The 26386-nt window shown below is 42.4% G+C and overlaps 1 protein-coding gene across 1 annotated transcript in view; it reads right to left on the bottom strand.

The window, feature by feature from the left end:
- Positions 1–26386, bottom strand: part of PPP4R2 (protein phosphatase 4 regulatory subunit 2) — a 151937-nt gene that overhangs the window by 77046 nt on the left and 48505 nt on the right. The window contains exon 4 of the mRNA XM_073787569.1: positions 592–764. Coding sequence (XP_073643670.1) covers positions 592–764 — 173 coding nt within the window. The remainder of the gene's footprint in view (positions 1–591; positions 765–26386) is intronic.

The following is a 26386-nucleotide window of genomic DNA, read 5'->3' as shown; positions in this document are numbered from 1 at the left end:
CACACTTAGCTTGAGCTGCATAATATTTTATTTTTATTGTATTACCTATATCCTAACCTCTGACCCTTTATTATGGCAAATAGCACAGAGTTTCTCTTTCTTTTTTTTTTTTTTTGCTTACTGTTCTCTTCTTTTTTGTGACAGAAAGTCACAAAAATTATAATCATCCTCATCAGTTCACTCAGTCCCATGTAATTAATTTTTGTTTTCATCTTGATCTTTTGTTAGCACTTTTATGAATTCCTGAGTTTTCCATTAGAGTTCTGAAAATGCTTATTCGTTCAGTTCAGCAGTATAGTCAGTTACCAAGGGTTTCTCTGTCTGATAGGACACTTCCTCCTTCAGCGAATTTATTTCAGAGAAAAAGAAATGAGTGACTTTCTTGGAAATATTAAGTCAAGAGTGGACAAAGTATAGTACCAGGTGGCAAGTGGATGGAGTGACGTAGCGTGAGTGAGGTTGGGGAAAAGCGGTAGAACTCAATGCTTCTGGGAATTATTTGGCCTTCAAAGGGACGGGTGACCACAGCACCTGCACTGCTTCATGCTGCTAAGTACATGTCTGCTGAATGGGGGGTGAGAACACACTTACATCTCGGATTGCTTCATAGAGCGCTTTGAAAGTTGGCTGCTTCTCATCATGGTAGACGCCTCGGTTCCCATGCAGGACAGACACGCCTTCCCGCTCGGCCGCTCTGCAATTGCTTCCGTACATGCAGTGATCAGGACGGTAGTTCCACTGGCAGGGGAACACGTACAGACACTCTGGTGGTGACAAGAGAAAGATATGTGTGTACAATCAGTGTCAGCGACGAAACCAACGTTTCCATAAACTGCACACCACACGGGATTTCAAAGCGCGTGACTGTGATTGTGACTTGTAGCTCAGATTTTACCACGTTTGTCGATATTCTGAGATCAGGAACTGAAGGAGCACACATTAGTGATGTTGGAGGTTTCACCGCAAAGAGGAGGGCAATATAGCATCTTAGACAAGAAGGCAAATGAGGGCAGCAGACAGCCTGGATCAGAATCCCAACTCTGTCACTCAAAATCAGTGCAACCTGGGTCCAGTGACTTAACCGGCCTGTGTTTCAATTTCCTCATCCGCAAGATGGATGTAACAGGATTGCCCTGTTATTTTGATGATTCAATTTTTACAAAGCTCATGTAAAATGCATAGCAGACTGACAAGCACACGGCGGTGGTCCATAGCATTAGCAGTTACAATCAACTCTTTGAAAAGGTTTTGTGAAATGGACCAACTTGAAAAATTAGAGTCAAGATTGAAGCAAAGGTTCTTCTTCAGATTAAAAAGCAACCAACCAGGGCTTCCCTGGTGGCGCAGTGGTTGGGAGTCTGCCTGCTGATGCAGGGGACACAGGTTCGTGCCCCGTTCCGGGAGGATCCCACATGCTGCGGAGCTGCTGGGCCCGTGAGCCGTGGCCGCTGGGCCTGTGCGTCCGGAGCCTGTGCTCTGCAACGGGAGAGGCCACAGCAGTTAGAGGTCCGCGTACAGCAAAAAAAAAAAAAAAAAAAAAAAAAAAGCAACCAACCAACAGAAACGAAGTGAAGGAAAAAAACAAGAAACAAAATACTACAATAGGAAAACAACAACAAAAAGCAACACAAAAAGAAGTCCCCCTGTCAAGGTGACTATATACACTGTGGGTGAGCATGTGCACATGTGTCCTTGTGCGTGTTTGCATCTCTAAGCCTGTGGTTCTTAGCCAGGGGTGATGCTACCCTGCAGTCTCCCGGGACCACCTGGCAGTGTTTGGAGGGAGACATTGTTCATCATACATGACGAGGCTGCTACTGGCATCTGGTGGGTAGAGGCCAGGATGCTATAAATATTCTCAGTGAACAGCAAGCCCCACCACTGTAGTAGTGCCAAGGTCGAGAAACTCTGCTCTAACCCTGATGGACTCAGTAAATTTCTTCTTGGTGACGAGGGAGTATAAAATCAGCAATAAGCTCATAACCCCTGAGCTTCCTGGCTCCTCCTTCCTGGTGCCTTTAAGGGCCGGGGCTAGAGGAGGATGGATCAAAGTTCTCTGCAAACGTGTGCCACTGACCATAAGAAAGGCCCCGAGTGACAGCACAGAAGGCTTAGAGCAAATCAATTACCAGTGTCAGAAGAGCGTCATAAAGATGTGCTTGTTGGTTGGGTTGATGTCATTCCCTTCTCATGGAAAGGACCCCTGCTTAGAGGTTATTTACAGAAACCTTCGAGATGGAAAGCAAAGAATGAAGACGTCATCGCACATCCCCTCTGGCAGATGGTGTGTAATATTTCTACCATTCAGAAATCACATGCCACTGGGGAATTCCCCGGCAGTCCAGGGATTAGGACTTGGAGCTTTCACTGCCGAGGGCGCAGGTTCAATCCCTGGTTGTGGAACTAAGATCTCGCAAGCCGCGTGGTGCGGCCACAAAACAAAACAAAACATAAAACTCACAGACTGCTGTGACATCCAAGCACCCTCTAATTCCTAACTGTTCACAACACACGATGAGACTTTCCTTCTCTTGGGAGAACTCCATTCCACCAGGATGTTTCCCTTACCTGCATTCACCTCCACGCTTGCGCATACATAATCCACAGCTGGGAGAGAGTGGTGCTCATCATGAAATTATACTATCAAGGTCTGAATCCCAACTCCTCTATTAGTTGTGTGACTTTGCTGCACTTCCGTGAAGAGGGTGGATGTGAGGATAGTGGGAGTGAAAATATCTAAACATGCTTTTGTGCTTCTGAACTGTGACCTGACCCCAGCCCAATAGCTGCCTTTTTTTTAATCCCATGAGTCACCTCACTCCTTTCTGATACCTGCCCGGCCATTTGGATTTGCAGTCCCTGCTTAAGCACCTGCCAGTATTCTCTCCTGAATGAATTGCCCTAGACACTACCTCTGTTTTTGTAAACGCACGGATTGATGGAATGAACAAATATTTATCAAATGCCTGCTATGTGTATAGGTCCTGCCTTCATGGAGTTTAAGATTGGTGATGAAGGTTTTTTGCCTCTTCCTAAGTAGTTTAAGGACTCTACTACAAAAAGAAAACTTTTCCTCTCTTTGCAGCCTCCTTAGACGACCGAGCCCAATGAGGGCATCACTCAAAGGCAAAACACAAAGACATAGAGTCTAAACAATATGTTACTAAATAACTGATGGATCCCTGAAGAAATCAAATAGGAAATCAAAAAATACCTAGAGACAAATAACAACGAAAATATGACAATCCAAAACCTATGGGATGCAGCAAAAGCAGTTCTAAGAGGGAAGTTTATAGCAATACAATTTTACCTCAAGAAACAAGAAAAATCTCAAATAAACGATATAACCTTACACCTAAAGGAACTAGAGAAAGAAGAACAAACAAAACCCAAAGGTAGTAGAAGGAAAGAAGCCATAAAGATCAGAGCAGAAATAAATGAAATAGAGATGAAGAAAACAAGAGCAAAGATCACTGAAACTAAAAGCTGGTTCTTTGAGAAAATAAACAAAATCGATAAACCCTGAGCCAGACTCATCAAGAAAAAAAGGGAGAGGACTCAAATCAATAAAATTAGAAATGAAAAAGGAGAAGGTACAATGGACACCACAGAAATACAAAGGATCATAAGAGACTACTGCAAGCAACTACATGCCAATTAATGGATAACCTGGAAGAAATGGACAAATTCTTAGAAAGGACAAATTCTTCCAAGACTGAACCAGGAAGAAACAGAAACTATGAACAGACCAATCACAAGTACTGAAATTGAAACTGTGATTAAAAAATCTTCCAACAAACAAAAGTCCAGGACCAGATGGCTTCACAGGCGAATTCTGTCCAACATTTAGTGAAGAGTTAACACCTACTTTACTGAAATTCTTCCGAAAGGCTTTGTAATAAGACAGGTAGGTTCAGAGTTGGCTTCTACCACCTCCTAGTTCTAAAAACTTGGGTGAGTTGCTGAAACCCTTGGCCTCAGTTTAGAAGCACTGAAGAGAAGTTAAATGATGCAGATTTGAATCCCAGCTCTACCACGTGTTAGCTGTGACCTAACAGCAGAGTGGCTAAGAAGCAAGCTTTAGAGTCAAGCTGTTGGGTTTCAGTACAAAACTCTGCCATTAGTTGCATGAACTCAAGCAAATGGCATGATTTTTCTGGGCCTCAGTTTCATTATCTGTAAAAGGGGAAGAATTGTAAATATCACTCGTAGGATTTGGGGAAGTATTAAATGAGTTCATATATAGAAGTACTTGGAACAGTGCTCACTGCACACAGAAGGTACACCCCGTAAATGTAAGCTGTGATCATTACTATTATCATTGCTATTGCCATTACAAGAACTATTGCATTAGGCTACTAGAAGGATAAAACAAGGTAACTTAAATGGAATGAGCCTGGCATCCTTCTAGACACATAGCACATTGGTGGTAAATGTTTTACACCAATTGCCTCTAGACATGCAGGTGGCCAGACCTTCTTAACCTTTTATGAGTCACAGATCTCTCTGAGAATCTAATGAAAGCTTTAGACTCTGTCTTTGGAAAAATATATGAAGAATATCTGCTTACAAATTTAGGGGTTTGTAGATTTCCCGAAGATCAGCTAGGAACCACAGCTACTGAATATCACATGTGAAATTCGGTCCCAGACAGAATTCAATTCACGTGTTTACCTTCCCTTCAGAATTTTCCAGAGGAAGAAACGTGAAATTCCGTGAGAATAGAACTGAAACAAGTATTTGTTCACCACAATGCAAGGCATTGGTGTCACTGGGTGATACGGCACTGCCCCTGCCCTTCGGGAATTTATACTCTTCTAAGGGAGATAGTACAGAAATGAACATTTTTTTTTTTTTAGAAATGAACATTTTTTATCAGAGTTTATAAAAGGAAGGCATTTTGGTAAAGCTTTACTTAAACTTAGACTTATATAGTAAGGATAGGATTCTGACAGTTAGAAATAGAAGCCTGGAAGAGCATTTGAGGAGGAGAAAATGGCCTGATCATGGCGAAGAGTTTGGAAATCAGAGTGTGTTTTAGAAAAGATAAAGCATTTAATTTTTTTTGGGGGGGGCAAACTCGATTTCTTCAAAGAGGTAAGATAATGGTAGGAAAGTTGTTATATAAATAGACTGCTTTGTCCTAAAATATTCAAGATATATAAATCTTTATTAGGTTGCAAGTAATCAACTTTGATTCTAGCATGTGAGGCAAAAAATATTTTTTTTCCTTTGGAAAGAGAGGAGGTAGCTCAAAAAATCAGAGGGAAAGCTGAATTGGGGCAGGAAGTGGGGTGGCTCCTGGGATCTGGGTGTGGGGACTAATTAATGTCAGCTTCTCGGCATTGCTGCCAGGATGGACCAGCCTTGCCCACTTTCTGCTCTTGGATTCCCAGACTCAGGTTCCCAGGAGATGGTCTGACTAGTTAAGTGCGAGTCAGGGGCGGGCAGGGCTCTAAGACTGCATGCAATGGGCGAAGAGTAATTCCCCTGAGAGAACTGCGTGCTGTTACTAAAAGAAAGGGCAATCAAGAGTGCACAGGTGGACATTTACATGAACCTATTTGCAGGGCAGGAATAGAGCCGCAGACGTAGACAATGGACGTGTAGACACAGAGGGGAAGGGTTAGGGTGGGATGAAGTGGGAGATAAAGTTTGACATAAATACACTACCATGTGTAAAACAGATAGCTAGTGGGAACCTGCTGTGTAGCACAGGGAGCTCAGCTCCGTGCTCTGTAATGACCTAGATGGGTGGGATGGGCGGGGGAGGGAGGCCCAAGGCTGGGGGATGTCTGTATACATATAGCTGATTCACTTCACTGTACAGCAGAAACTCACACGACATTGTAAAGCAATTATACTCCAATTAAAAAAAAAAAAGAGTGCATACGTAAAAATAACAGATGTGCCTTTTTATTCACAGATACATTTGGCGTGGGTTACACCGCAAAATCTCCTTCTCCATGGGGGCAAGGAGGAGGAGAGGGGCTACACCAGCACCCTCGGCTGGGCTGAAGATGGAAAACCTCTGTAGAGCAGCTGACGAACACGGAGCGTGGATTAATGATGGTTATTTGGCACACGATGAATAACTATACCGAAACGAATCGAGTTTAAGCAAGATTATCATGGCTGTCAAAATCTAATGTTTAAAAACGACAGCATGGTGAAATGTGCAGGTTATTTTTTTCTGCTGCTGAGGAAATAATACAGTGAACGGTTTTTAAATTCCAAAGCCTCAAAACACTGCAATTTATTAAAAACATCTTTTTCAAGCCAATCTCTCTTCAAACCCTGGGTCTTTGCTATTTTTCCTCTCCATTTTACGTAGATAAAGAAGCTCAGTAATTGATTATTTATGAGTCTGAAATCCCTTAGCGATCCTTTTCCGGAGTCTACGTTTATTTCCAGAGCCCCCTAACTACTTGCAAAGTACTGTGTGAATTGATTGCTCCTTACATTTCTGATCATTTCCTACTCTTGGGGTCTCTAAGATTATGGAATAGTTTATGTCTGATCATTTTAACTTCCTGGTGGAATAGGCTTGCTACTTACTTACTACACTATGTCAACAGAACGGAGGCTGTTTGCACGACTCATAGCGTTTTGTTTGTTCTGCTTTGTTTTTTAATGTCTCATTCTGCAACTGAGCTTTCCCAGCCTCCTCTTCTTCCTTCTTCCAGAATGTACCTTGTTCCAGAAAAGGGCAATTCATTCCTCCAAGAAGATGTCTCTGATCACACAATTTAAAGATGGAACCCTCTCTCCCCAGCCTTGACAGTGGCTCTCTCAACCTCTCGTTTGTTTCCTTCATAGCACTGATCACAATTTGTGATTTTGAATGACTCATTGTTACTCTTTGGAAGCTGACCTCTCCCAAAACAAGGTAGGTTTTGTAAAAGTAGAGACTCTGTCTCCTCTGCATGCCGCCGCATCCCCTCTGCCTAGCCCCGTGGCTGGTACCTAGCAGGTAAATGCTCAAAAGATATCCACTGAATGAATGGGAGAATCAAAGCGTATACGTTCCTCTACCCTCTGTATCTTTCCCCCTTCTCTGCTTTCTCCCTCTCCTTTCTCTCCCCAACATCCCTTCCTCTCACTTTCCTGGCTGTGCTCTTTCTCTTCCATTTCCGTCCTTCTTCCATTCCAGTCTCTTAATCCCATTCCTCCAACCAGCCAACACCTCTGAAGATCAACTCCAGTTAAGGCACTAACCCTCCCACTGGAATCACTCAATGAAGACAAAGTAGACGTAACCCCTTCTCACAAGGACCCTACGATCTTCATTCTTGAGCTTCGTATCGGAGCTCATGAACTTCTCAGACTCCCAAAACAATGATCTGTTTCCAGTTTTCCAGGACAGTCCTAAAACCAAATAATTGGGCCTGTCCACCCCAAAACACATTCACAACTACCAGCTGCTGGAAGCTTTTGGTGTGGTGAGTATATAGTGTGGTTGCACACCCAGGCAGGATGAGAGCAAGGCCTGACAGGGCCTCTGAAGAGGCCTGTTCCATGTGACTGTGTGTCCTGCTCTCTGTGGCCCCAGCAAACCCTCCCGACTCCCTAGTATCAACTCATGGACGATCTATGTACATTCCATGCGCGTTTCAGCTCTTCTCTCTCTTCGTGGACAGAGCCCTAGCGCTTCTCATCTGGCTGGATGCCCTGCCTTGTCATCTAAACTTGGCTGGTTTCATTGCTTCCCCTGGCCACCCCCCACTTTTCTAGAAATTGCTCTGAAAGAAGGGACAGACCTCGGTGTTCATGTTTGAGAGAGGAAAATGCCATGTGATCTTGCTCTCCCGGCCCCTGATGACCGGATCAAGGGTGGTCTCCCCATCGAAAGAGAACCAGTTCATAGCTGGGCTGGGAATCCGTTAATAGGCTGGGACAGGCCAACCCCCCATCCCCCTCTCTCTCTTACCTTCAAGAATCCGAATTAAGAAACCTAGACAACCCATCATCACTGGCATGGGCTTGTAAGGTTGTGCTGACTTGGGGTTGGGCCATGTACAAGCAGACATTATTGCCGGACAGATGGAATGGAATCAGATGGGCGTGAAGACAAGCAACACAACATACACCGTGAGGACTCTGAGGGATGAAGAAATGAGCTTTGATCCTGAGCAGCCACCCAGAGATGGTTCTCACGAGGCCTGGCATGATCTGACCCACGTGTTCATGGGACTGGCACCTGGCCCTTTACTTAGCTGGTCTGAGTTAAGTTGTATTCCCTGCAACCTAAGCGCATGAATCCAAGCGTATCTTTCTACATAGGCTTCTCTTTTAGCCCTTGTCAAATCTACCCTTTCTACAGAAGTCTGCTCTTGACTCAAATTCACCTGTAAATATGTGAGTTCTGTCTTTCACCCCTTGAAGAAGCTGCCTTGGCTCACCTGCCAGGAAATGTCCTGTGGGATGAGCTACCTGCATGTCCCCCATGGGCTTCAGCTGTCTTCTTGTGAGTCAGTCTAGTACCCAGCACGGCAATTACACACCCACAGGCATTTACTATCTAATTATATAGCAAGAGTTTTAAAACATTTTTAAGCGAATGGCTTTTAAACACATTTTAAAAGCGATGGGATTGGCTACGAGAGGCTCTAATAGTAAAAACATTCTAGATACGGGCTTGGGTTCTGTGTGTATTGCTTCGCCAATGGCAACCCAAAGAATCATAACAATAAGCATGTTTATCTCCTGAGTCATGGCCAATTCTCTCTCTCTCCTTTCCAGGGATAAAAGTGACACACTTTTTTTTTTTTTCAAATATAGTTAGTTCTGGTTTATAGAAAATGATCCCAATGAATATAAACAAAGAAAAACCTTTCAATGTGATGGATATCACTGGATTTCAGGTCAAAGAGCTCATGTTTGATAAAGTACCTGGATAAAGTATGCAAGATCAAAGGCAGACCATACAAAGAACAATCCAGGAATTCCCTAATACTCACTGATCCAAAGTTAGGAAGCTCCGTTATTTACTTGCTACTGCTCAGACCCAAGATTCAGAACAACTTCCTAATTATTTTATAATATCCTTGTACTCAGTGGACCTGAGACGGGCAGTGTGACGCCATTAAACTCAGCTGGTTTTCAGCCCTGATTAAAGACAAGGGGCTCGCATCTAAGGGCAGAGCTGCTTGCGACCGTCTTTGAGTGTTATTTACTCACTGATCACGTCCTCAAATAATCTGCAACAGGCTAAGAGGATTTCTGCGGAGGCAACTATGCAAATGTTTTGAATTCCTCAGTTTGGGAATATGGACAGATACGCTCATGGAAGAGAGTTTAAGCCACACAACACAGAGGAAAAAATGCCATATTTAAAGGGCAGAAGTAATGCGGGAGAGAGAGACGCATTTGGGGAAACCTGCCCAGCTCTCTAGAATCCACCCTCCTCTGGGACCTTCCCCTCACCCCCAAATACACGGGGCCGGAGTTGGAGTGGCCTGGGTTTGTGCTCCTGCTCTGGCACTCATTAGCTACACCACAAATTATTTAACTCTCTTTCCCTTGGTACCTTTGTCTATAATACGGGGATTCTATTCTCAGGGTTGTTGCGAGGATTAAATAAGAAAATGCTCAGAAGAGCACCTGACACTCAGTAAATAATCAATGTCAGCCATGATTCCTTAGCTCCACGCTCCTGGCCTAGGGGACCCACACTGCCAACATGTGATTTCTCCCCCAGGAATTTGGAACTGGGGTGAAGTTAGTCTTTCCATATGGCTGGACGTGGAGCATGAAACCTTGGTACTTTGCTTTGAGCACAGAATGAGAACCTTCAAAGAGAGGAATACACAGTCTCACCAGGAGAAGGAAAGTCCAACCTGGGTTCCTCTTCCTTTTGCCTCTCCTGCTTTAGGTCCTGGGCCCAGCCTGCTGGCCTTTCTGCCCTAGGTTTCTACAGGACACCAGTTTGCTTATTAAAAAAAAAGTAGCCTTTGTGCTTAGACTAGCTCCAGGGACCTTTTATTTGTAGCCAAGAGTCCTACTCAGTATAACTACACCTAGAAAAAAAGATGAAATCCGCTTTAGAAGAAAAAGGAGGGGCAGACTTTCAAATCCCCGTTGATCCCTGTTGCTATCAAAGCGAAATGGATTAAAACATGCCGCAAACGAACAGCCAACACATCCCCTTCATCAAATGAATTCGTATTGGGACCCTCTGCCAGAAATGCACCCCGTTCCATATCAATCTGCTCGCTTTCTTTTCCAGGATTTGCTACTTTTTGATCCAAGGGCATGTGAGATTAGGTTCCATTTCAGAATTTTGTTAAAAAACAAAAAAAAGGTACATACACAGAAGTCTTTATAAACAGGAGTCTCTAGTTCAGGATTTTTAAAGACACAGGAGAGGCCTGAGGAGGTTGGGGTGAAGAGTGCTTTTTTCCCCTAGAGATCTTTCTCAAAGAGAAAACATGCTTTTGGTTTTAATACCATTAAATAAGGTTGTAGCAAAGATGAAAGAAAAGAAGGAAAATTTTTAGCTTTAGGTGTCAATACAAAAACACAGACCAGAAATTTACATCTCCTTTCCTTCCCCAACTACCCAAACACTGACTTAACAATATAAGAGGAATTTCTTTAGCCCTAGGTGAAAAGAAAGAGGGATGTGGGAATCCAAGTCCTTCTTCTAGACCCTTTTAACCCTGAACAAGTCAATTTATTGTAAGGACCCCAAGAATCAATTCCCTTCAATCTAGCAATTGTTCAGGCTACGGAGGGCCTTGTGCCTAGATTATAATGTTTTCATTTAGTTCTGTGCCACCCACTGATTTTGCCTGTACTTCTTGGAAGAATGGTGTGGCAAAACCTAAAAGATATTCTTGAAGAACGGAGCCCAGTGTTGGGGGTTTCAACATTTGGCCTTTTGTGTCAGCAGCGCAAGGACCGCCCGCGTGAGACCCCGGGGAGGGGGTGGGGTGGGCGATGAAAAGGCACCCTTTGCAGGGGACACAGGCACAATTCAGGCTTCGCCAATACAGCCCAGGCTGGAATGTGCTCTGTGGGGCGAGGTGGGCGGAATCCTCCGAGAACTGCATTCTTGAAAGAGAACCTACCTGGGTTGAAATAAAAAATAATATTTAATAAGTCCTGGTCTCCCCACGTGATGGCATTCTTGTACTTCTGGTACAGAGGGTATAGCATGTCCTCCCAAGCCAAGCCTGTTGGAATCATGCTGTTCTGGAAAAGAGAAAACCATCAGAGTGGCTAAAGCACGGCAAATACATCTCACCCGCTGAGAATCTATGTACAGGGACGGGTTCTCCCCTTCACCGCCCCGCTCCCCAGAATGAAAATGAAATCAGCAGAGGAGGGGACCTGTTGGCCTCAAGGCATAGGACAAAGCAGAACTAGGGCTGACGATTACAGGTGTACACATGGATGGTAGATGGACCAGAAACTGGCAGTTGGGCCTATGGCTTCTGCTCAGAAAATCACGCCCCATGTGGTGGAGGCATAAATCAGGAGCTTGGGATGAACATACACACACTAGTGTATATAAGATAGATAACCAACAAAGACCTACTGCAGACCACAGGGAACTCTACTCAGTATTCTGTTAATGGCCTGTATGGGAAAAGAATCTGAAAAAGAGTGGATATACATATATGTACAACTGATTCACTTTGCTGTACATCTGAAACTAACACAACAGAGTAAATCAGCTACACTCCAAAAAAATTTTTTTAAAAATTATTTACTTTTAAGACAAAAGCAACATATTCAGACTAAATATTCAACCAGCACACAAAGATGTAAAAAGTAAAAATATTTTTCCTCCTGCCTCCTGCAATTCCCATTCCCACTTTCCCTAGATGTATCCACAATTAATGAACAGTCTCTTAGATATTCTTCTGGAAGTTTCTAAGGCATAAAAGGGATCACCTCTATGGCATCATGCTCTGTTGCATTTTAATTTTTTCACTTAATATTTTTTACAGCTCTTATCTCACTTATAGATTTGATCTAATTCTTTTCAATAGGAGGATAATTTTTTTGACTTGTTCTCTACTGATGTTCACTTAGGTTCTTCCAGTTTTTTGCTAGGATAAAAGACAAGGCCATGAACAGCCTTGTACGTTTATTTCTGTACATTTACATAAATATATCCCTAGGGTAACTCCAAAAAGTTTTCCAGGGTTTTTGAAGCCTGGGATACACAGAGTGTTTAAACATGGAATTCAGAAATGCAACATAATATTCCCCAATAGTAACTCTGCTGAACAGTTTAAATTCCATAATCACCTGGAATTCTCCTAAGCCAACAAATATTCCATAACTCTCCAAATACTTTTCTCTTCCCTGGCTTCTTCCATTCTCACCTGCAAGCCAGCTACTTCCAAAATCAATACACTGACACTCCTGGAACGTCACCGTTGAGGAGACAAAATCCCGACATTTAAACAAGGAAATATAACATACTTCCTTACCTTGAACTGGGCACTTCTTATTCGAGTTAAGTTCATCAGCATGACTCCTGAGTTAACTCCCGCAGAGCCATAGAAAGGGTGCCGAGCAAAGCGGCTGTACCAGCCGATCTTGGGGATTTCATGCTCGGGGGCCATGGCCGCAAGCTGCGTGGAATTAAATTGCCTCAGAAGCTTCCAGATGTCATCAACAGGTCTCAGAAAGAGAACATCGGTGTCCACGTAGAGAAGGGAGTCCACATCCTTTAAAATCACCTTTGTGTGTATTGGGTGAGGAGGGAGAAAACAAGAAACAGAGGAAGCGGCCTGATAAGTCAACACTGCCAATGATTTTGTTGATTAATGTTAATGCTAGAAAGGGTCCCACTCTTAGCTTCCATTCCTCCCTTCTCCTTGGACTTCAGGGGTAAGGGTCAGTCAAAGAGTAGACTCAAAGGAAGATTCATCTTGATCCAGACTGGTCCAATTCCAGTATCCTGGATTACATCTGGTGAGGGTTGAACGTCGCAAGGAATGAAAACATTAGCAAATGACTGTGGCTTTCTTCTCCTGCATCCTCCAATAAGGCCATCTGTCTTTCTCAGTTTTTTCTTGGAAAAGCTAGGGTTAGCATTAGACTACTTGAAGTGGACAATCCGTAGATTAGCTCATGCCAAGCTTTAGGGTAAATACTCTGTTTCTGGATCCATTTCTTTTAGTGTTGATGGAAATGGCTCTGCATCTTTTTGAAATAGTATTTTCAGCTAAGATTTAGACTTGGAAACAGGCAAAACAAGTCATTGGCCAGCTTTGTCTGCAAGGATTGGCGAATGTCTTTTTCTAAAGGGCCAGAGAGTAAATATTTTAGGCCCTGTTGTAGCTACTAAACTGCTGTTAGCATAAAAGCAGCCAAGGACAATATATAAACAAATGAGCATGGGTGTTTCCAATAGAACTATTTAGAGACAATAAAATTGGAACTTTGTTTAATCTTCAGATGTCACAAAGCCTTCTTCTTTTGATTTTTTTCAACCATCTGAAATGTAAAAGCCATTCTTGACTCAAAGGCTGTGGTCTGTCAACCTCTGTTGAAGATCGTTCAAGTCAGCCACCTTAAGTAAATAAGTTCTGCTATGCTAGATGCTTAGTCTACCAGAATTTTGCCCTGGGGTTTGAGACTTTAAAGTCATAGTTAGTAATAGAGTTCTTTGCCTTGTTTTGCCATTGTTCCCCCAATTTAGAGGTAGCTTAACCAAAGAAGGATCATCCTCCTAAAACTACAACAACACTTGTTATGGACTGAATGTGTCTTTACAAAATGCGTATGTTGAAGCCCTAACTCCCCAATGTGAGGGTATTTGGAGATGGGGTCTTTGGAAAGTAATTAGGGTTAGATGAGGTCCTGACGGTGGAACCCTCAAGATGGGATTCATGTCCTCATTAAAAGAGACACCAGACAGCTTGCTCTCTTTCTCTCTCTCTCTCTGCTACATTAGAACATAGTGAGAAGGCAGCAGTCTGCATGCCAGGGAGAGTGTCCTCACAAGAACCCAACCATGTCAGCACCAATCTCAGACCTCTAGCCTCCAGAACTATAAGAAAATAAATTTCTGTGGTTTAAGCCATCCAGTTACGGTATTTCGTTATGGCAAGTTAAGACACCACTCCATTGAGATCCTAATATTTGAAACTGATGAACACGGGCACTGTATGGTACAGGCATCATGGAGATTTCAGTCGTGAATAATTTCAAAACTTACATGATTAACTGCAGGATTTATCTTTCCTTCCTCATCTACTAGAGGAATAGAATTGACAAATCAATAAAATGAAATAAAAAAATAATGATCATCTACCATGTCATAAAAGAAGACATCCGTCTTAACAGTTTAAAGATCCTAATTCCAGAATTAGGATGAATTCTTTAAAATGAATACACAAACTTAAACAAACATCTACCACACTATACTTATTTTTTCTTATTTAACCATGGACAGGTAAAAACTTTGCCACAGATTAGCACTAGCCTGCTGAGTTGTTTTTTTTTTTTAAATCACAACTCCAGAGTACTGTGGAAGAAGGGCAAACTCTCTACAAAAGTAATAATAAATTATACAATCATGATACAAGTTACTTATCACATGTAAATACAATTTTGATGTTCAAGACCACCCATAAGAACTCAACATCCTGCCAATCCTATTTTACTGGGAAGGAAAACTAATGCACAGAAAAGTGTTCTGTCCAAGTTAATGTGTCAAATAATGCTAACAATTGCTGGATTTGGAGCTAATAAAGTTGCAACACGGTAAAGTCGCTTTCTAGAATGTGTTTAAGGAAATGAGAGACTGCACAGTGTTTCACTAAAAAGCTAATTTAGAATTAGAGAATCAGAGGACGAGAAAGCTATTTCAACCCATGTGAAAGAGAACAGATTTCTCTTTATGGCTGATTATCTAATAAGGCCTAAATAAAACTGTATTAATATTAATGTTTTAACAATTAAGGGTTATGCAGACATCTAGTCCCTAAATTCAAGCTCACTGACTTGATTAATTTTTTTCTCAGTCTTAAATCAATACTATTGTTAAAGTTATCATCACTTTCCTCAATAAAATAAAAGTATTACCATCTTTCATCAAAACAAAAAAGAAAACAAAAAGACTTGAAAAAAGGTTTGGAAAAGGAAAACTAAAAAACCCTTCAGGATGGAGGCATTCCATCGTGAAATAATAAGCAAGATAAATATATTGATTATACAGTATAGAAGCTGGTTAAAAATAAAGCAGGGAGAGGGGCGGGGGTCCCAGGTAGGAAGGGGCTTGCAATTTTAATTAGGGATATTGGGAAGGACTCACTGAGAAGAAAGAGGGCAAGTACAAATAGCGGAGGCTGGACCACTCTTAGAACAGCAGGGAGCCAGGGCGGCTGGACCACAGTGGGCAACGAAGAGCCAGGGATGAGGATGGAGCAGAGCGGGGGCTGAGCGGGGGCCGGTCACTTCACTTAGGGCTTTGTTTGCCTTTGAAAGAACTTGTTCTTTCACTGTCAGTGAGATGGAAGCCATTGAAGGGCTTTTACCAGAGGAGTGCCATGGTCTGACTTAGATTAAGGATCACTTTGGATGCTACACGGAGAAAAGACAGTTAGGGCACACAGGGGAAGCGGGGAGACCAGTTAGGATGCTATTTTAATAATTCCAGTGAGATGCGATGGCGGCTTGGCTCAGGTGGTAACAGCCCAGGGAGTGAGAAGTGGCTGAATCCATAACACAGTTTGAAATGGAGCCAACAGGATTTCCGCAACAGATTGGATGTGGAATGTGAGACTAAGAGAAAAGTCAAGGGCAACTCCATGGATTTTAACCTGAGCAACAGGTATGATGGAATCCCCTTTAACTGAGATTGTACCTGATGTGTGTCACTCCCGAAGTACCTGCCTGGCCCTGGCACATATGTACTGGAGTTGGCAGATGCTAAAGCCTCGCTCCCTCCCTCCTCCTCTGCATCTGCCCTTCCTGAAATATAAAGAAAATCGTAGTGGTCCTAGGAAGGGATGCATTGATGGCGGATTTCTGGGGTGATGGTCGTTTCTCTAGTTCTTGACCACAGTCGTGGTTACAGAGGTGTGAGTGTGGTAAATTAAGCATAAAGTGTTTTGGTGGGCTCTTTGTGGTAGGTAGATCATATTTCAAAACTGACACACAAAAGTAGCCCTAATGGTACATCTCAGAGACGGAATGGAAGATAGTCCTTAGGAATACTGAGTCTGGCATTCCTGAGTTCAAATCCTGGCATCATGTGCCCTGTGACTCTGGACAAGTTCCTCAGTTCCCCATGCATAAAAAGTGGAAAGCAAGACCTCCACCACGTCCCCTGTCTTTGGGTTGTCACTAACATCCAGTGAAATAAAACACACACAGGGAACTCGGTACAGTGGCTGGTACGTAGTAGGTACTCAGTAAATAGCGGTGTTGCTACTATAAGAAGTCTCCGTGTTTTTTTCTTTTAAATCTCACGTGTAATTAGTTACCATGCACATCAATGCTCACAGCACTTCAAAGCATGTGTCGACCACAAAGTGTCTTTTATATAGACAAAGTTAAGCTGAGAAAAGTTGAAGTTTTCGAACATCTCTAATATCATAATCCACATATTACCTCGACTGAAAACAAGAGCACCAGGGCTTTTTACTCTTTATCTGAAAAAATAAAAGACCAGGAGAAAAACTCCACTCTTCTTATAACATTGCGTCTCTGGAGGCTAATTCTGCAGCAATTATTGGTGGTATTAATTTGAAGAGGATCACTGTGGCCACTTTATAATGGGCAGAGGAATATTTACCGAAAGGATATAAAATTAGCCATTCTAATTCCCTTATGGAAATTAGCACTAGAAATGAGGCCTCTGTTTTCTCAGAGAAGAGCAAATAGAGGACAGACAATAGCTATTTGTATACAATGCTGCTCTGCCTCCATTCACCACCCCAACCTGGGCAGCTGGCTCTGGCCACCGGCAGCAAGATTATCAGGGGCCACTGGCACTCCTTCAAGTTCATTTTGCTGCAACCTTGTTCTGACTTTGACAGTACAACTTTGTGGTTGAAAGTTCGGGGTTTGAAATCTAAGCATTTGTGTTTGGATTCTGTTTCTACTACAAACTGCGGTCTTGGGCAAGCTGCTTTAAGCCTTCTAAGCCTTAGTTTCCTTATCTTTTTTTTGGCCGTGCTGTGCGGCATGCAGAATCTTAGTTCCCCGACCAGGGATCGAACGCGTGCCACCTGCAGTGGAAGCACGGAGTCTTAACCACTGGACCACCAGGGAACTCCCTGTTTCCTCATCTTGTAGATGGGATTGGTCACTCACTTCAGAGTGCTTCCGGGATGATTAAAAGAGGTAATGCATGTGAAGCCCCTGACATACACACAGTAAGGACTCAGTAAATGCTATGTGACATTCTTATGGGCTCACTCTCAGGATGGCTAGTTCCTTGATCCCTAGCCCAGTAACTGGCTGCAGTAGTGGTGGTAGTAAAAGAATGAGGCATGTGCTCTGTTCTCAAAGAGCTTTAGTGGGGGAGACAGATAAGAGGCAAAGCAAAATAAGATGTGGCTAATGGTAGGAGTAGCACAGAAGCACTTGCCAGGGCTACTAAACCATTCTGGATTGAAAAAAATGACAGAAGTGACAACTAAGCTGAGAGATAGGCAAGTGAAGAGCAGGGCAAAGAGTACTGAAGATAGGGCTTCCCTGGTGGCACAGTGGTTGAGAGTCCACCTGCCGATACGGGGGACGCAGGTTCGTGCCCCGGTCCGGGAAGATCCCACATGCCGCGGAGCGGCTGGGCCCGTGAGCCATGGCCGCTGAGCCTGTGCGTCCGGAGCCTGTGCTCCGCAACGGGAGAGGCCACAATAGTGAGAGGCCCGCGTACCACTAAAAAAAAAAAACAAAAAACAAAACAAAACACAGTACTGAAGATAAATAGAACAGCATGTGAAAAGGCCCAGAGACCAGGAGGGAGCAACACACCAGGGAGGATAGCAAATTGGTTGGTGGGGCTGGAGCTTACAGTGGGAGAGCCAGGAGCCAGGGGTGGGGAGAGATTAGGCTGTCTAAGTGGGCAGGGGCCCAATCAGGAGCTATGCTGACAAATTTGGACGTGATCCTAAGAGCCATGGGGAGATGTGAAATGACATGAACCAGAAACCTTGAGGTCTGATGTTTCCTCTCCTATCCCCATTGCCCACATCCAATCCTCAGCAAGTCCCATATGCTCTTCCTCCAAAATACATCTGAATCTGCCCATTTCTCTCCCTTTCCACTGCCTTACCCTGAGTTCAAGGCACCATTACAGCTCCCCTAGAATTCCGGAAGGGTCCATTCACTGGCCTCCCTGTGTACACACTTTCCCCTTCAATCTGTTCCTCACAGAGCGGCCAGAGGGATTTTTAATCTCCAGTGTCATTTCTTCTTTGACCCATGGGTTATTTACAAGGGTGGTTGTTTAATTTCCAAATATTTGGGATTTTCCAGATATCTTTTTATTATTCATTTCTAATCTAATTTCCTTGTAGTCAGCGAGCACACTCTGCATGATTTCAATCCTCTCAAATTCACTGAGACTTGTTTTATGGCCCACATATGGTGTATCTTGGTGAATGCTGAAGGTTTATTATTCTGCAGTTGTTGGGTGGAGCATTCTATAAATTCTGTACCTGCCAATTAGGTCAGTTGGTTGATAAGTGTTGTCAAGGATTTCTAGGTGCTAACTGATTTTCTGTTTGCTTATTATAACCACAGGAACTCTATGGAGTTTTATCTTCAGACACAAAGAAAGAGGGGAGAAATATGAAGTTACTGCAAATTCATTAACATCAACAGATATGATTTGGGAGAGTTCCCTGGTGGCCTAGTGTTTAGGATTCCGGGCTTTCGCTGCCATGGCCTGGGTTCAATCCCTGGGTGGGGAACTGAGATCCCACAAGCCACGTGGCACAGGCAAAAACAAACAAACACACAAAAACCAGATATGATTTGCGAGCCATCATTTATTTTCACACTAACAGACAATTATCAAAAGAGGAGTGTTGCAGTCTCTCGCTCTGATTGTGGGTTTGTCTATTTCTCTAAGCAAGGTTTTGCTTTGTAGATCTGGAAGCTCTGTTGTTAGGTGCATACTCATTTAGGGTAGATACACCTTCCTGATGGACTGAGCCTGATTGTTATGAAAGATCCAGAGGGCTTTTTAAAAACCTTACATTAGAGGATGTCACTTTCATCTTTAAACCCCTTCAAGACTTTTCACTGTGCTTTCATTACACATGAACCATGGTCCCTAAAAGGCTCTGCAGGATGGACACACTCTGTCCCTACAGGGGACCGAGTTCCTATCAGTGGTGATCTTTCACCTCCTAGCACAACTTTTCATTATGGCTCAGTTACTGTCAAAGTCAACAGAGGGTGAGGAGGAAAATGGACTTAATAGGAAGTTAACAAGCTCCTACTTCTCTTCCTGCCTACAGCCAGGGTTTCCTCTGTCGGAGATGCTCTTAAGTCTTTCTTTAGATAGAAACTAACACAGTTAGTTTCCCCCTTTCGGAAAGAAAACATAAAGTAGAAACTATCTCATTTAACAATGGAATCATCTTTTGGAATGTTCCTTCTCACTTCATTCCGGAAATTCAATGCACCCAAGGTAAAGAAGATACTGTACTCAAATTTGCTGAAAAACACTATCAATTATGAAATACTTGTGCAGCCCTGATGCTTTATTCAGTTTCATTGTTTGTGAGTTCTCCTTTTAGATAATTGCCTAAAGTATCAAAACTGTGATTAGGGTGAAAATTAATGATGTCCCCAAATTGTATCTGTTGATGTAAATCAGTTAGCAGTAACTTCACATTTCTCCCCCTTTCCTTGGGTCTGAGATTAAGCTCTAGGGAGCTCCTGTGAGTTAGGATAAGCATCTTCCCCAGCCTGTGAATGAAGTGCTACCAACAGCTTCCCGGATGTGAGGCAGAGCTTTCCAGTTACCATTCTCGAATGGCCAGCTCTAACTCACGCTGTAGATCTGAGCTCAGGTGTGACCTCCTCAGAAAGGCTTACCCAAGAGCCTCCTTCCTCTCTGCCTCCAGGCTCCCCATCACACCACTCTGCGTACCTCTGTCCACAATCAGTGGCCTTTTGTTAAATTATTTTCTCGTCTGTTGCTTGCCTCCTCCGATTACAATAGAAGTTCCATGAAGACAGGGACCTTCTGGGTCTAGTTAACTCCTAAAAGTTTATGTGCCTAACGCAATGCCTAATAGCTATATTAGGCATCCAATAAATATTTACACAAAGTAAGGAATTCAACTGCTGAACTGTCTCAGAAACATTGTAACTTTAAATATGTTTCAAGGCTGATTGCAGAAGAAAGGACAGGTCCTGAGAAATAAGAAGGTCTGTGAATAGTTGAAGAATAGAAGACCTAAGTTCCTGAAGAGAAAACTAACATAACACCTACCAGGCTGAATATCATTCTTTTGCGGGTGTGGTCCAGTGCGTCACCCTTCAGGCCTCTGTTGATGGTACAGCTAAGTCACTTCGTATGTATATCATCCCATTTCCTTACCTCGCTAGCATTTTTTTTTAACATCTTTATTGGAGTATAATTGCTTTACAATGGTGTGTTAATTTCTGCTTTATAACAAAGTGAATCAGTTATACATATGTTCCCATATCTCTTCCCTCTTGCGTCTCATCCCACCCCTCTAGGTGGTCACAAAGCACCGAGCTGATCTCCCTGTGCTATGCGGCTGCTTCCCACTAGCTATCTATTTTACGTTTGGTAGTGTATATATGTCCATGCCATTCTCTCGCTTTGTCACAGCTTACCCTTCCCCCTCCCTGTATCCTCAAGTCCATGCTTTAGTAGGTCTGTGTCTTTATTCCCATCTTACCCCTAGGTTCTTCATGATCTTTTTTTTTTTTTCTTAGATTCCATATATATGTGTTAGCATACGGTATTTGTTTTTCTCTTTCTGACTTACTTCACTCTGTATGACAGTCTCTAGGTCCATCCACCTCACTACAAATAACTCAATAACGTTTCTTTTTATGGGTGAGTAATATTCCATTGTGTATATGTGCCACATCTTCTTTATCCCTTCATCTGCTGATGAACACTTAGGTTCCTCACTAGCATTTTTAAAAGACCCTAAAAGCTAAAGGAATGGAAAGGGAGCTGCAGGAGGCAAAGGACAGAACAGAAGCAAAGACAAAAACGCCATTTAGATTCAAGTAGGACTGAATTCCAGAGGAGGGAATCTTTGTTAAATGATGTTAGTGATAATTAAGAGAAGGAAAAAATATTCAAAGAGGGTTAAAGCAGGAAGTGGAAACAGAGAGGAGGAAAGGACAAGTTTCAAGAGGAAGTAAAAAAGAAACACGTATTTTTTTGTTTCTTTTCTTACCAAGGGGAAACACCTCCTACATTTATGAAAAATAGAGAGTTGAATATAACTAAAATAGCAACAATTTATCCGTACGGTCTGAAAGCCACAGTCTCCATATACACTAAGTCAGGTCATGACTAAAGAAACGAAGGTCTCCATGGAAAGGCCCAAGAAATGCAGCCACTGTTTCAGTCTGGGAAGATGAAGAAGCTCTGGAGATGGACGGTGGTAGTGGTTTGCCCAACAATGTACTGAATGCCACTGACCTGTACACTTAAAAATGATTAATTAAAACATTTTATGTTATGCATAACACAATAAAATAAAATAATAATAATTCCCACAATAAAAATGGGAAAAAACAAAATACAGATACCACTCTTACATTTTTTCAATTCAAATAAAGTTGGCTTTAAACAATGTACTCAATGGTGTTTACTCACCTATTTCTACCTTTGTGAATTCTTATTTCCCTAAACAAAATGTATTCTAGAAGTTATTCTTTTTTTTTTTTACGGTACGTGGGCCTCTCACTGTTGTGGCCTCTCCCATTGCGGAGCACAGGCTCCGGACGCGCAGGCTCAGCGGCCGATGGCTCACGGGCCCAGCCGCTCCGCGGCATGTGGGATCTTCCCGGACCGGGGCACGGACCCGTGTCCCCTGCATCGGCAGGCGGACTCTCAACCACTGCGCCACCAGGGAAGCCCTCCAGGAGTCATTCTAAGATGATCTTTAATTTCCACAATTCTATCAGGTTCCTGTCCTTTATATTTTCTTCTTTTCCTGTTTTGAAGAGTAATTCGTTCCTAGAGCACACACCTCTCCAGGTGAGATGTCCTTCAAAGCTGACCGAGAGCCCACCTTTGCCAATGAAGGAGCCTGGGCAACGTCCCCTGCCACCTGCCTCCTCTCTCTAACAGAGAACTTTCCCCTAAGGGGGTAGATTCCGGGGAAAATTTTTTGGGTCCCGTGCCCCTTCTCATTCTACAGAAAGATAAATTGAATGGGATAGAATTTCTCAAGCTTCTTGGACTTTCTCTCTGGGACCAAAATTCCCAAGTCTCCAAATCAAAATCAGAACAAAAAGGAAATTCTACGTTTCAATACATATTTGCAAATTGATCAAAATAAATTCCCTTTTCCTCTACCATCACGTCACATTCCTTTTCAAAAAACACACACTGGACCTATCTTGAAGCTATTACAGAGAAAATAATTATTGAGGAAAGGGAGAAAGTCAGGTAATGACAGACATGTCCACTGATGGCTGGGTAACCTCTCAGAGATCCTCTAGTAAACAGAGTGGAAATCTGAAAGACGCAAAAATCATGGTAATTTAATCCTCATTTCATCCTCACGACAACCTAATGGGGTAGTACTATTATGACCCCCATTTTATAGATGAGGAGACTGAGACAGAGAGAGGTTAAGTTCCTTTCCCAAGGTCACACAGCTATAGAAAATATTCAATCGGTAGATATTTTTGTCAATAAAGTAACTTACAAACATAAAGGAATAATAATCCCTCTGTTTTTTTTTAGCACGTGTTATGTGCTAAGCATCATTCCAGCCATTTCCTATACATAGTACATTGTTTCCAGTGCCTCAACAACCCTGCCAGTGTGGTATTATTACTCTCATTTAATAGATGAGCTTAACTAACTTACCTAAGGTTAGCACTAGTAAATGGCAGCACCTGGATGAAACCAGGGCTCTCTGACACCAAAGCTCACACTCCTTGTGCTCCACCATGTTGTTTTTCATCCACCACAAAGCAGTAATTGTGCTTGTTCACAACGGGAATGATGGATGTGACTAGTGCTAGAGCGATTGTTCTTAAACTTCAGCGTACATGAGATTCATTTAAGAAGCTGGGTTGAAATGCAGATTCCTAGGCCCTACCTCCAGATTCTGAATTATTAGGTCTGACCTGGACCCCTAGAATGTGCCTGTATGTATGTATGTGTGTGTTTTTTTAAATTTTGAAATCATTTCAGACTTACGGAAGAGTTGCAAAAACTCCAGAGAGCTCCCATGTACTCTTCACTGAGCTTCTCCTGTGTTAATATCTCACATAAGCGCCCAACATTTGTTAAGACTAAGAAATTAACCTTGGTACAATTCTATTAACCACAGAGTTACTCTGATTTTACCAGTTTTTCCACTAATGTCTTCTTTCTGTTCCAAAATCCAATTGGTATCTCACAGTGCCTTGAGCTGTTCGGAGTACTTTCTCTTCTCCAGTCTGTGACAGTTCTTCAGTCTTTCCTTGTCTATTCATGAGCTTGACAGCTTTGAAGAATACTGGTCAGCTATTTTGTACAAAGTCTCTCAATTTGGGTGTTTTCTCAGGATTAGACTGAGGGTATGCACTGTCAGGAAAAATACTACAGAGGTGAAGTGTCCTTTCTCTGTGTGTGCCCGTCTCTGGGTGTACATGATGTTGATATATCAATATGTTACTGGTGACGTGAGCCTTGATCCCTTGGCTGGCTAAGGTTCTGTCTATCAGTATTCTTCACAGTAAACTTACTATTTCTCCTTGGTAATTACTAAATATTGTAAAGGAGACACTTTGAAACCATGAAAATATCCTGTTTCTGGTTAAACTTACACCCCCTAATTTTAGTATTCACTGGCAGATCTTACCTGCAGTAATTAGTACTGTAGTATTCTAATGGTGATTTTCTATTTCCCTCATTTCTTTCTACATTAATTGAATTCTTCTGTAAGAAAGAGTTGTCATTTCTCCCCATCCAGTTATTTGTTCAGTTATTTATTTGTATTAGTATGGACTTATGAAAATTATTTTATTGGGGGGTTAAAATTTGATATATATTCTTTTTTTTTTTTTTTGCGGTACGCGGGCCTCTCACTGTTGTGGCCTCTCCCGTTGCGGAATTGGATCTTGGCTCACGGGCCCAGCCGCTCCGCGGCATGTGGGATCTTCCCGGACCAGGGCACGAACCCGTGTCCCCTGCATCGGCAGGCGGACTCTCAACCACTGCGCCACCAGAGAAGCCCAGATATATATTCTTAAATAAATAATTATTTATTTTGTTGCTCAAGCTGTTTCAACTTTGGTCATTTGGAGCTCTTTCAGATTGGCTCCTGTGCGCTTTCAATATGCACACCCTTCCTTTTTTTCCACATCCTTACCTTCTAGCACCACAAGACACTCCAGGCTCGTCTTGCACTTTCCCTGCCCTCTGTTCTAGAATCAACAAGTTCTACAAGGAGCCCTGGTTCCTATTATTGGAGGACGGAATTTAGAAACCAAGATTTGGGTGCAAGGTGTGCTCATTGCTACTGGGGTGTCACTGCTTCTAGCCTCTCTTAGTGGATCTCTAGGAAGTACATGTATGTATACTACCCGAGGTATACATACATATCTCTATCTATCTAGTTAACTACCTATCTATCTATTAAAAAAAACATGAATTCACATTGATACCTGATCTCACGAGCCTGTATGTGCCTTTGAAAAATAATCTGTTAAAGAAACAGAAAATTTTGAGCTTAGATTATCAGGGTATTGGGCTGAGTCTTGAATTACTGGGCATGATTTTAATAAGTGAGGCTGGAGGTGGAAGAGTGGAGAGGCGTGGTCCCCAAGCAACAGTATGGAGGGGGGTAATACACACAGCGTCTCGGAAAGACAATGGCAGAGCAGCCTGGCTGGAATGGGAATTCATGATTTGGAATAATGCTGAAAAGTTAATAGGTGCACTCGGTCAGAATTCAAAGGGCCCTGAACACCGGGCTGAGGGGGTGCGAATTGATCCTACAGAGACTCTGGGAAGGCTCTGGAGTGAGAATCCACATGAGAATATCATTCAAAAACCAAAAATCCAGGAGTGGCATGCAGGAGGGAAGGGACTCAGATGGCAGGGAGACAAATAGATCAGTACCATCATCATTTTCTCTGTTATCATTGCCACACTTACTGTTTGTATTAATGTAAATATACCCAGAACCAGAACACCTGGCCAGAAAGAGGCCAGCACCTTCTGTAATTCTGGCGTGCCTGTATGTATTTGCAAATGTGAACAAAAAGTTTCTATACATTACGAAAAGCTTTGATGCTCTTTTTTTTTTTCTGACTGGTTTGCCATTTTAAAAAATTGTCTAAATTACACAATATACAAATTCATGCTTGTGTGTTATAAAAGTATGGACAATTTAGCAATCCACAGAATAAGAAATTCAAATTTTTCTTTTTCTGCCTATCCCCACCACACCATCACTCCATGCCCCTGCAACCCTCTCTCCTCTTTTCTGCATTAACTAACCATAACGGTTCAGTGAATATCACCCCAGACAGTTTCTACACATTTATCTATATATGTGACCTTTGCAAGGCCAGGAATTCAGATCTCAACTCAACTGTTACCTCCTCAGAGAGCCCCACTCCCCATCACTCTCTAAACACTTTAATTTTCCCCCATTATTCTTATTACTACCTGAAATGAACTTTAATTGTTTTTGTCATTCTTCCCTGACTAGGATGTAAGCTCCGTGAAAGCAGGACATTTGGATAACTTGCTCACAGTCATATTTCTAGGGCCAGTCACATAGTTGGGGCTGAATAAGTATTACTGAATGAATGTTTGTATATATGAACGTTTGTGTGTATATATACACACACACAAATGCACATACTTTTGGATTTTTTTAAATTGAGGTACAGTTGATTTACAATGTTGTGTTTTATTGGTGTACAGTACAGTGATTCAAATATATACATATTCTTTTTCATATTCTTTTCCATTATAGTTTATTACAAAATATTGAATATAGTTTCCAGTGCTATATATAGTAGGATGTTGTTGTTCACCTATTTTACATATAGTAGTTTGTATCCGCTAATCCCAAACTCCTAATTTATCCCTCCCCACTCTTTTCTCCTTTCGTAACCATAAGTTTGTTTTCTATGTCTGTGAGTCTGTCTCTGTTTTGTAAATAAGTTCATCTGTATCATTTTTTAGATTCCACATATAAGTGCTATCATATATTTGTCTTTCTCTGAC

Source organism: Tursiops truncatus, chromosome 10 (assembly GCF_011762595.2).
Source record: "Tursiops truncatus isolate mTurTru1 chromosome 10, mTurTru1.mat.Y, whole genome shotgun sequence".
NCBI classification, from domain to species: domain Eukaryota; kingdom Metazoa; phylum Chordata; class Mammalia; order Artiodactyla; family Delphinidae; genus Tursiops; species Tursiops truncatus.
Note: the sequence above shows the minus strand (reverse complement) of the source record. Positions and strands in the feature narration are given on the sequence as shown.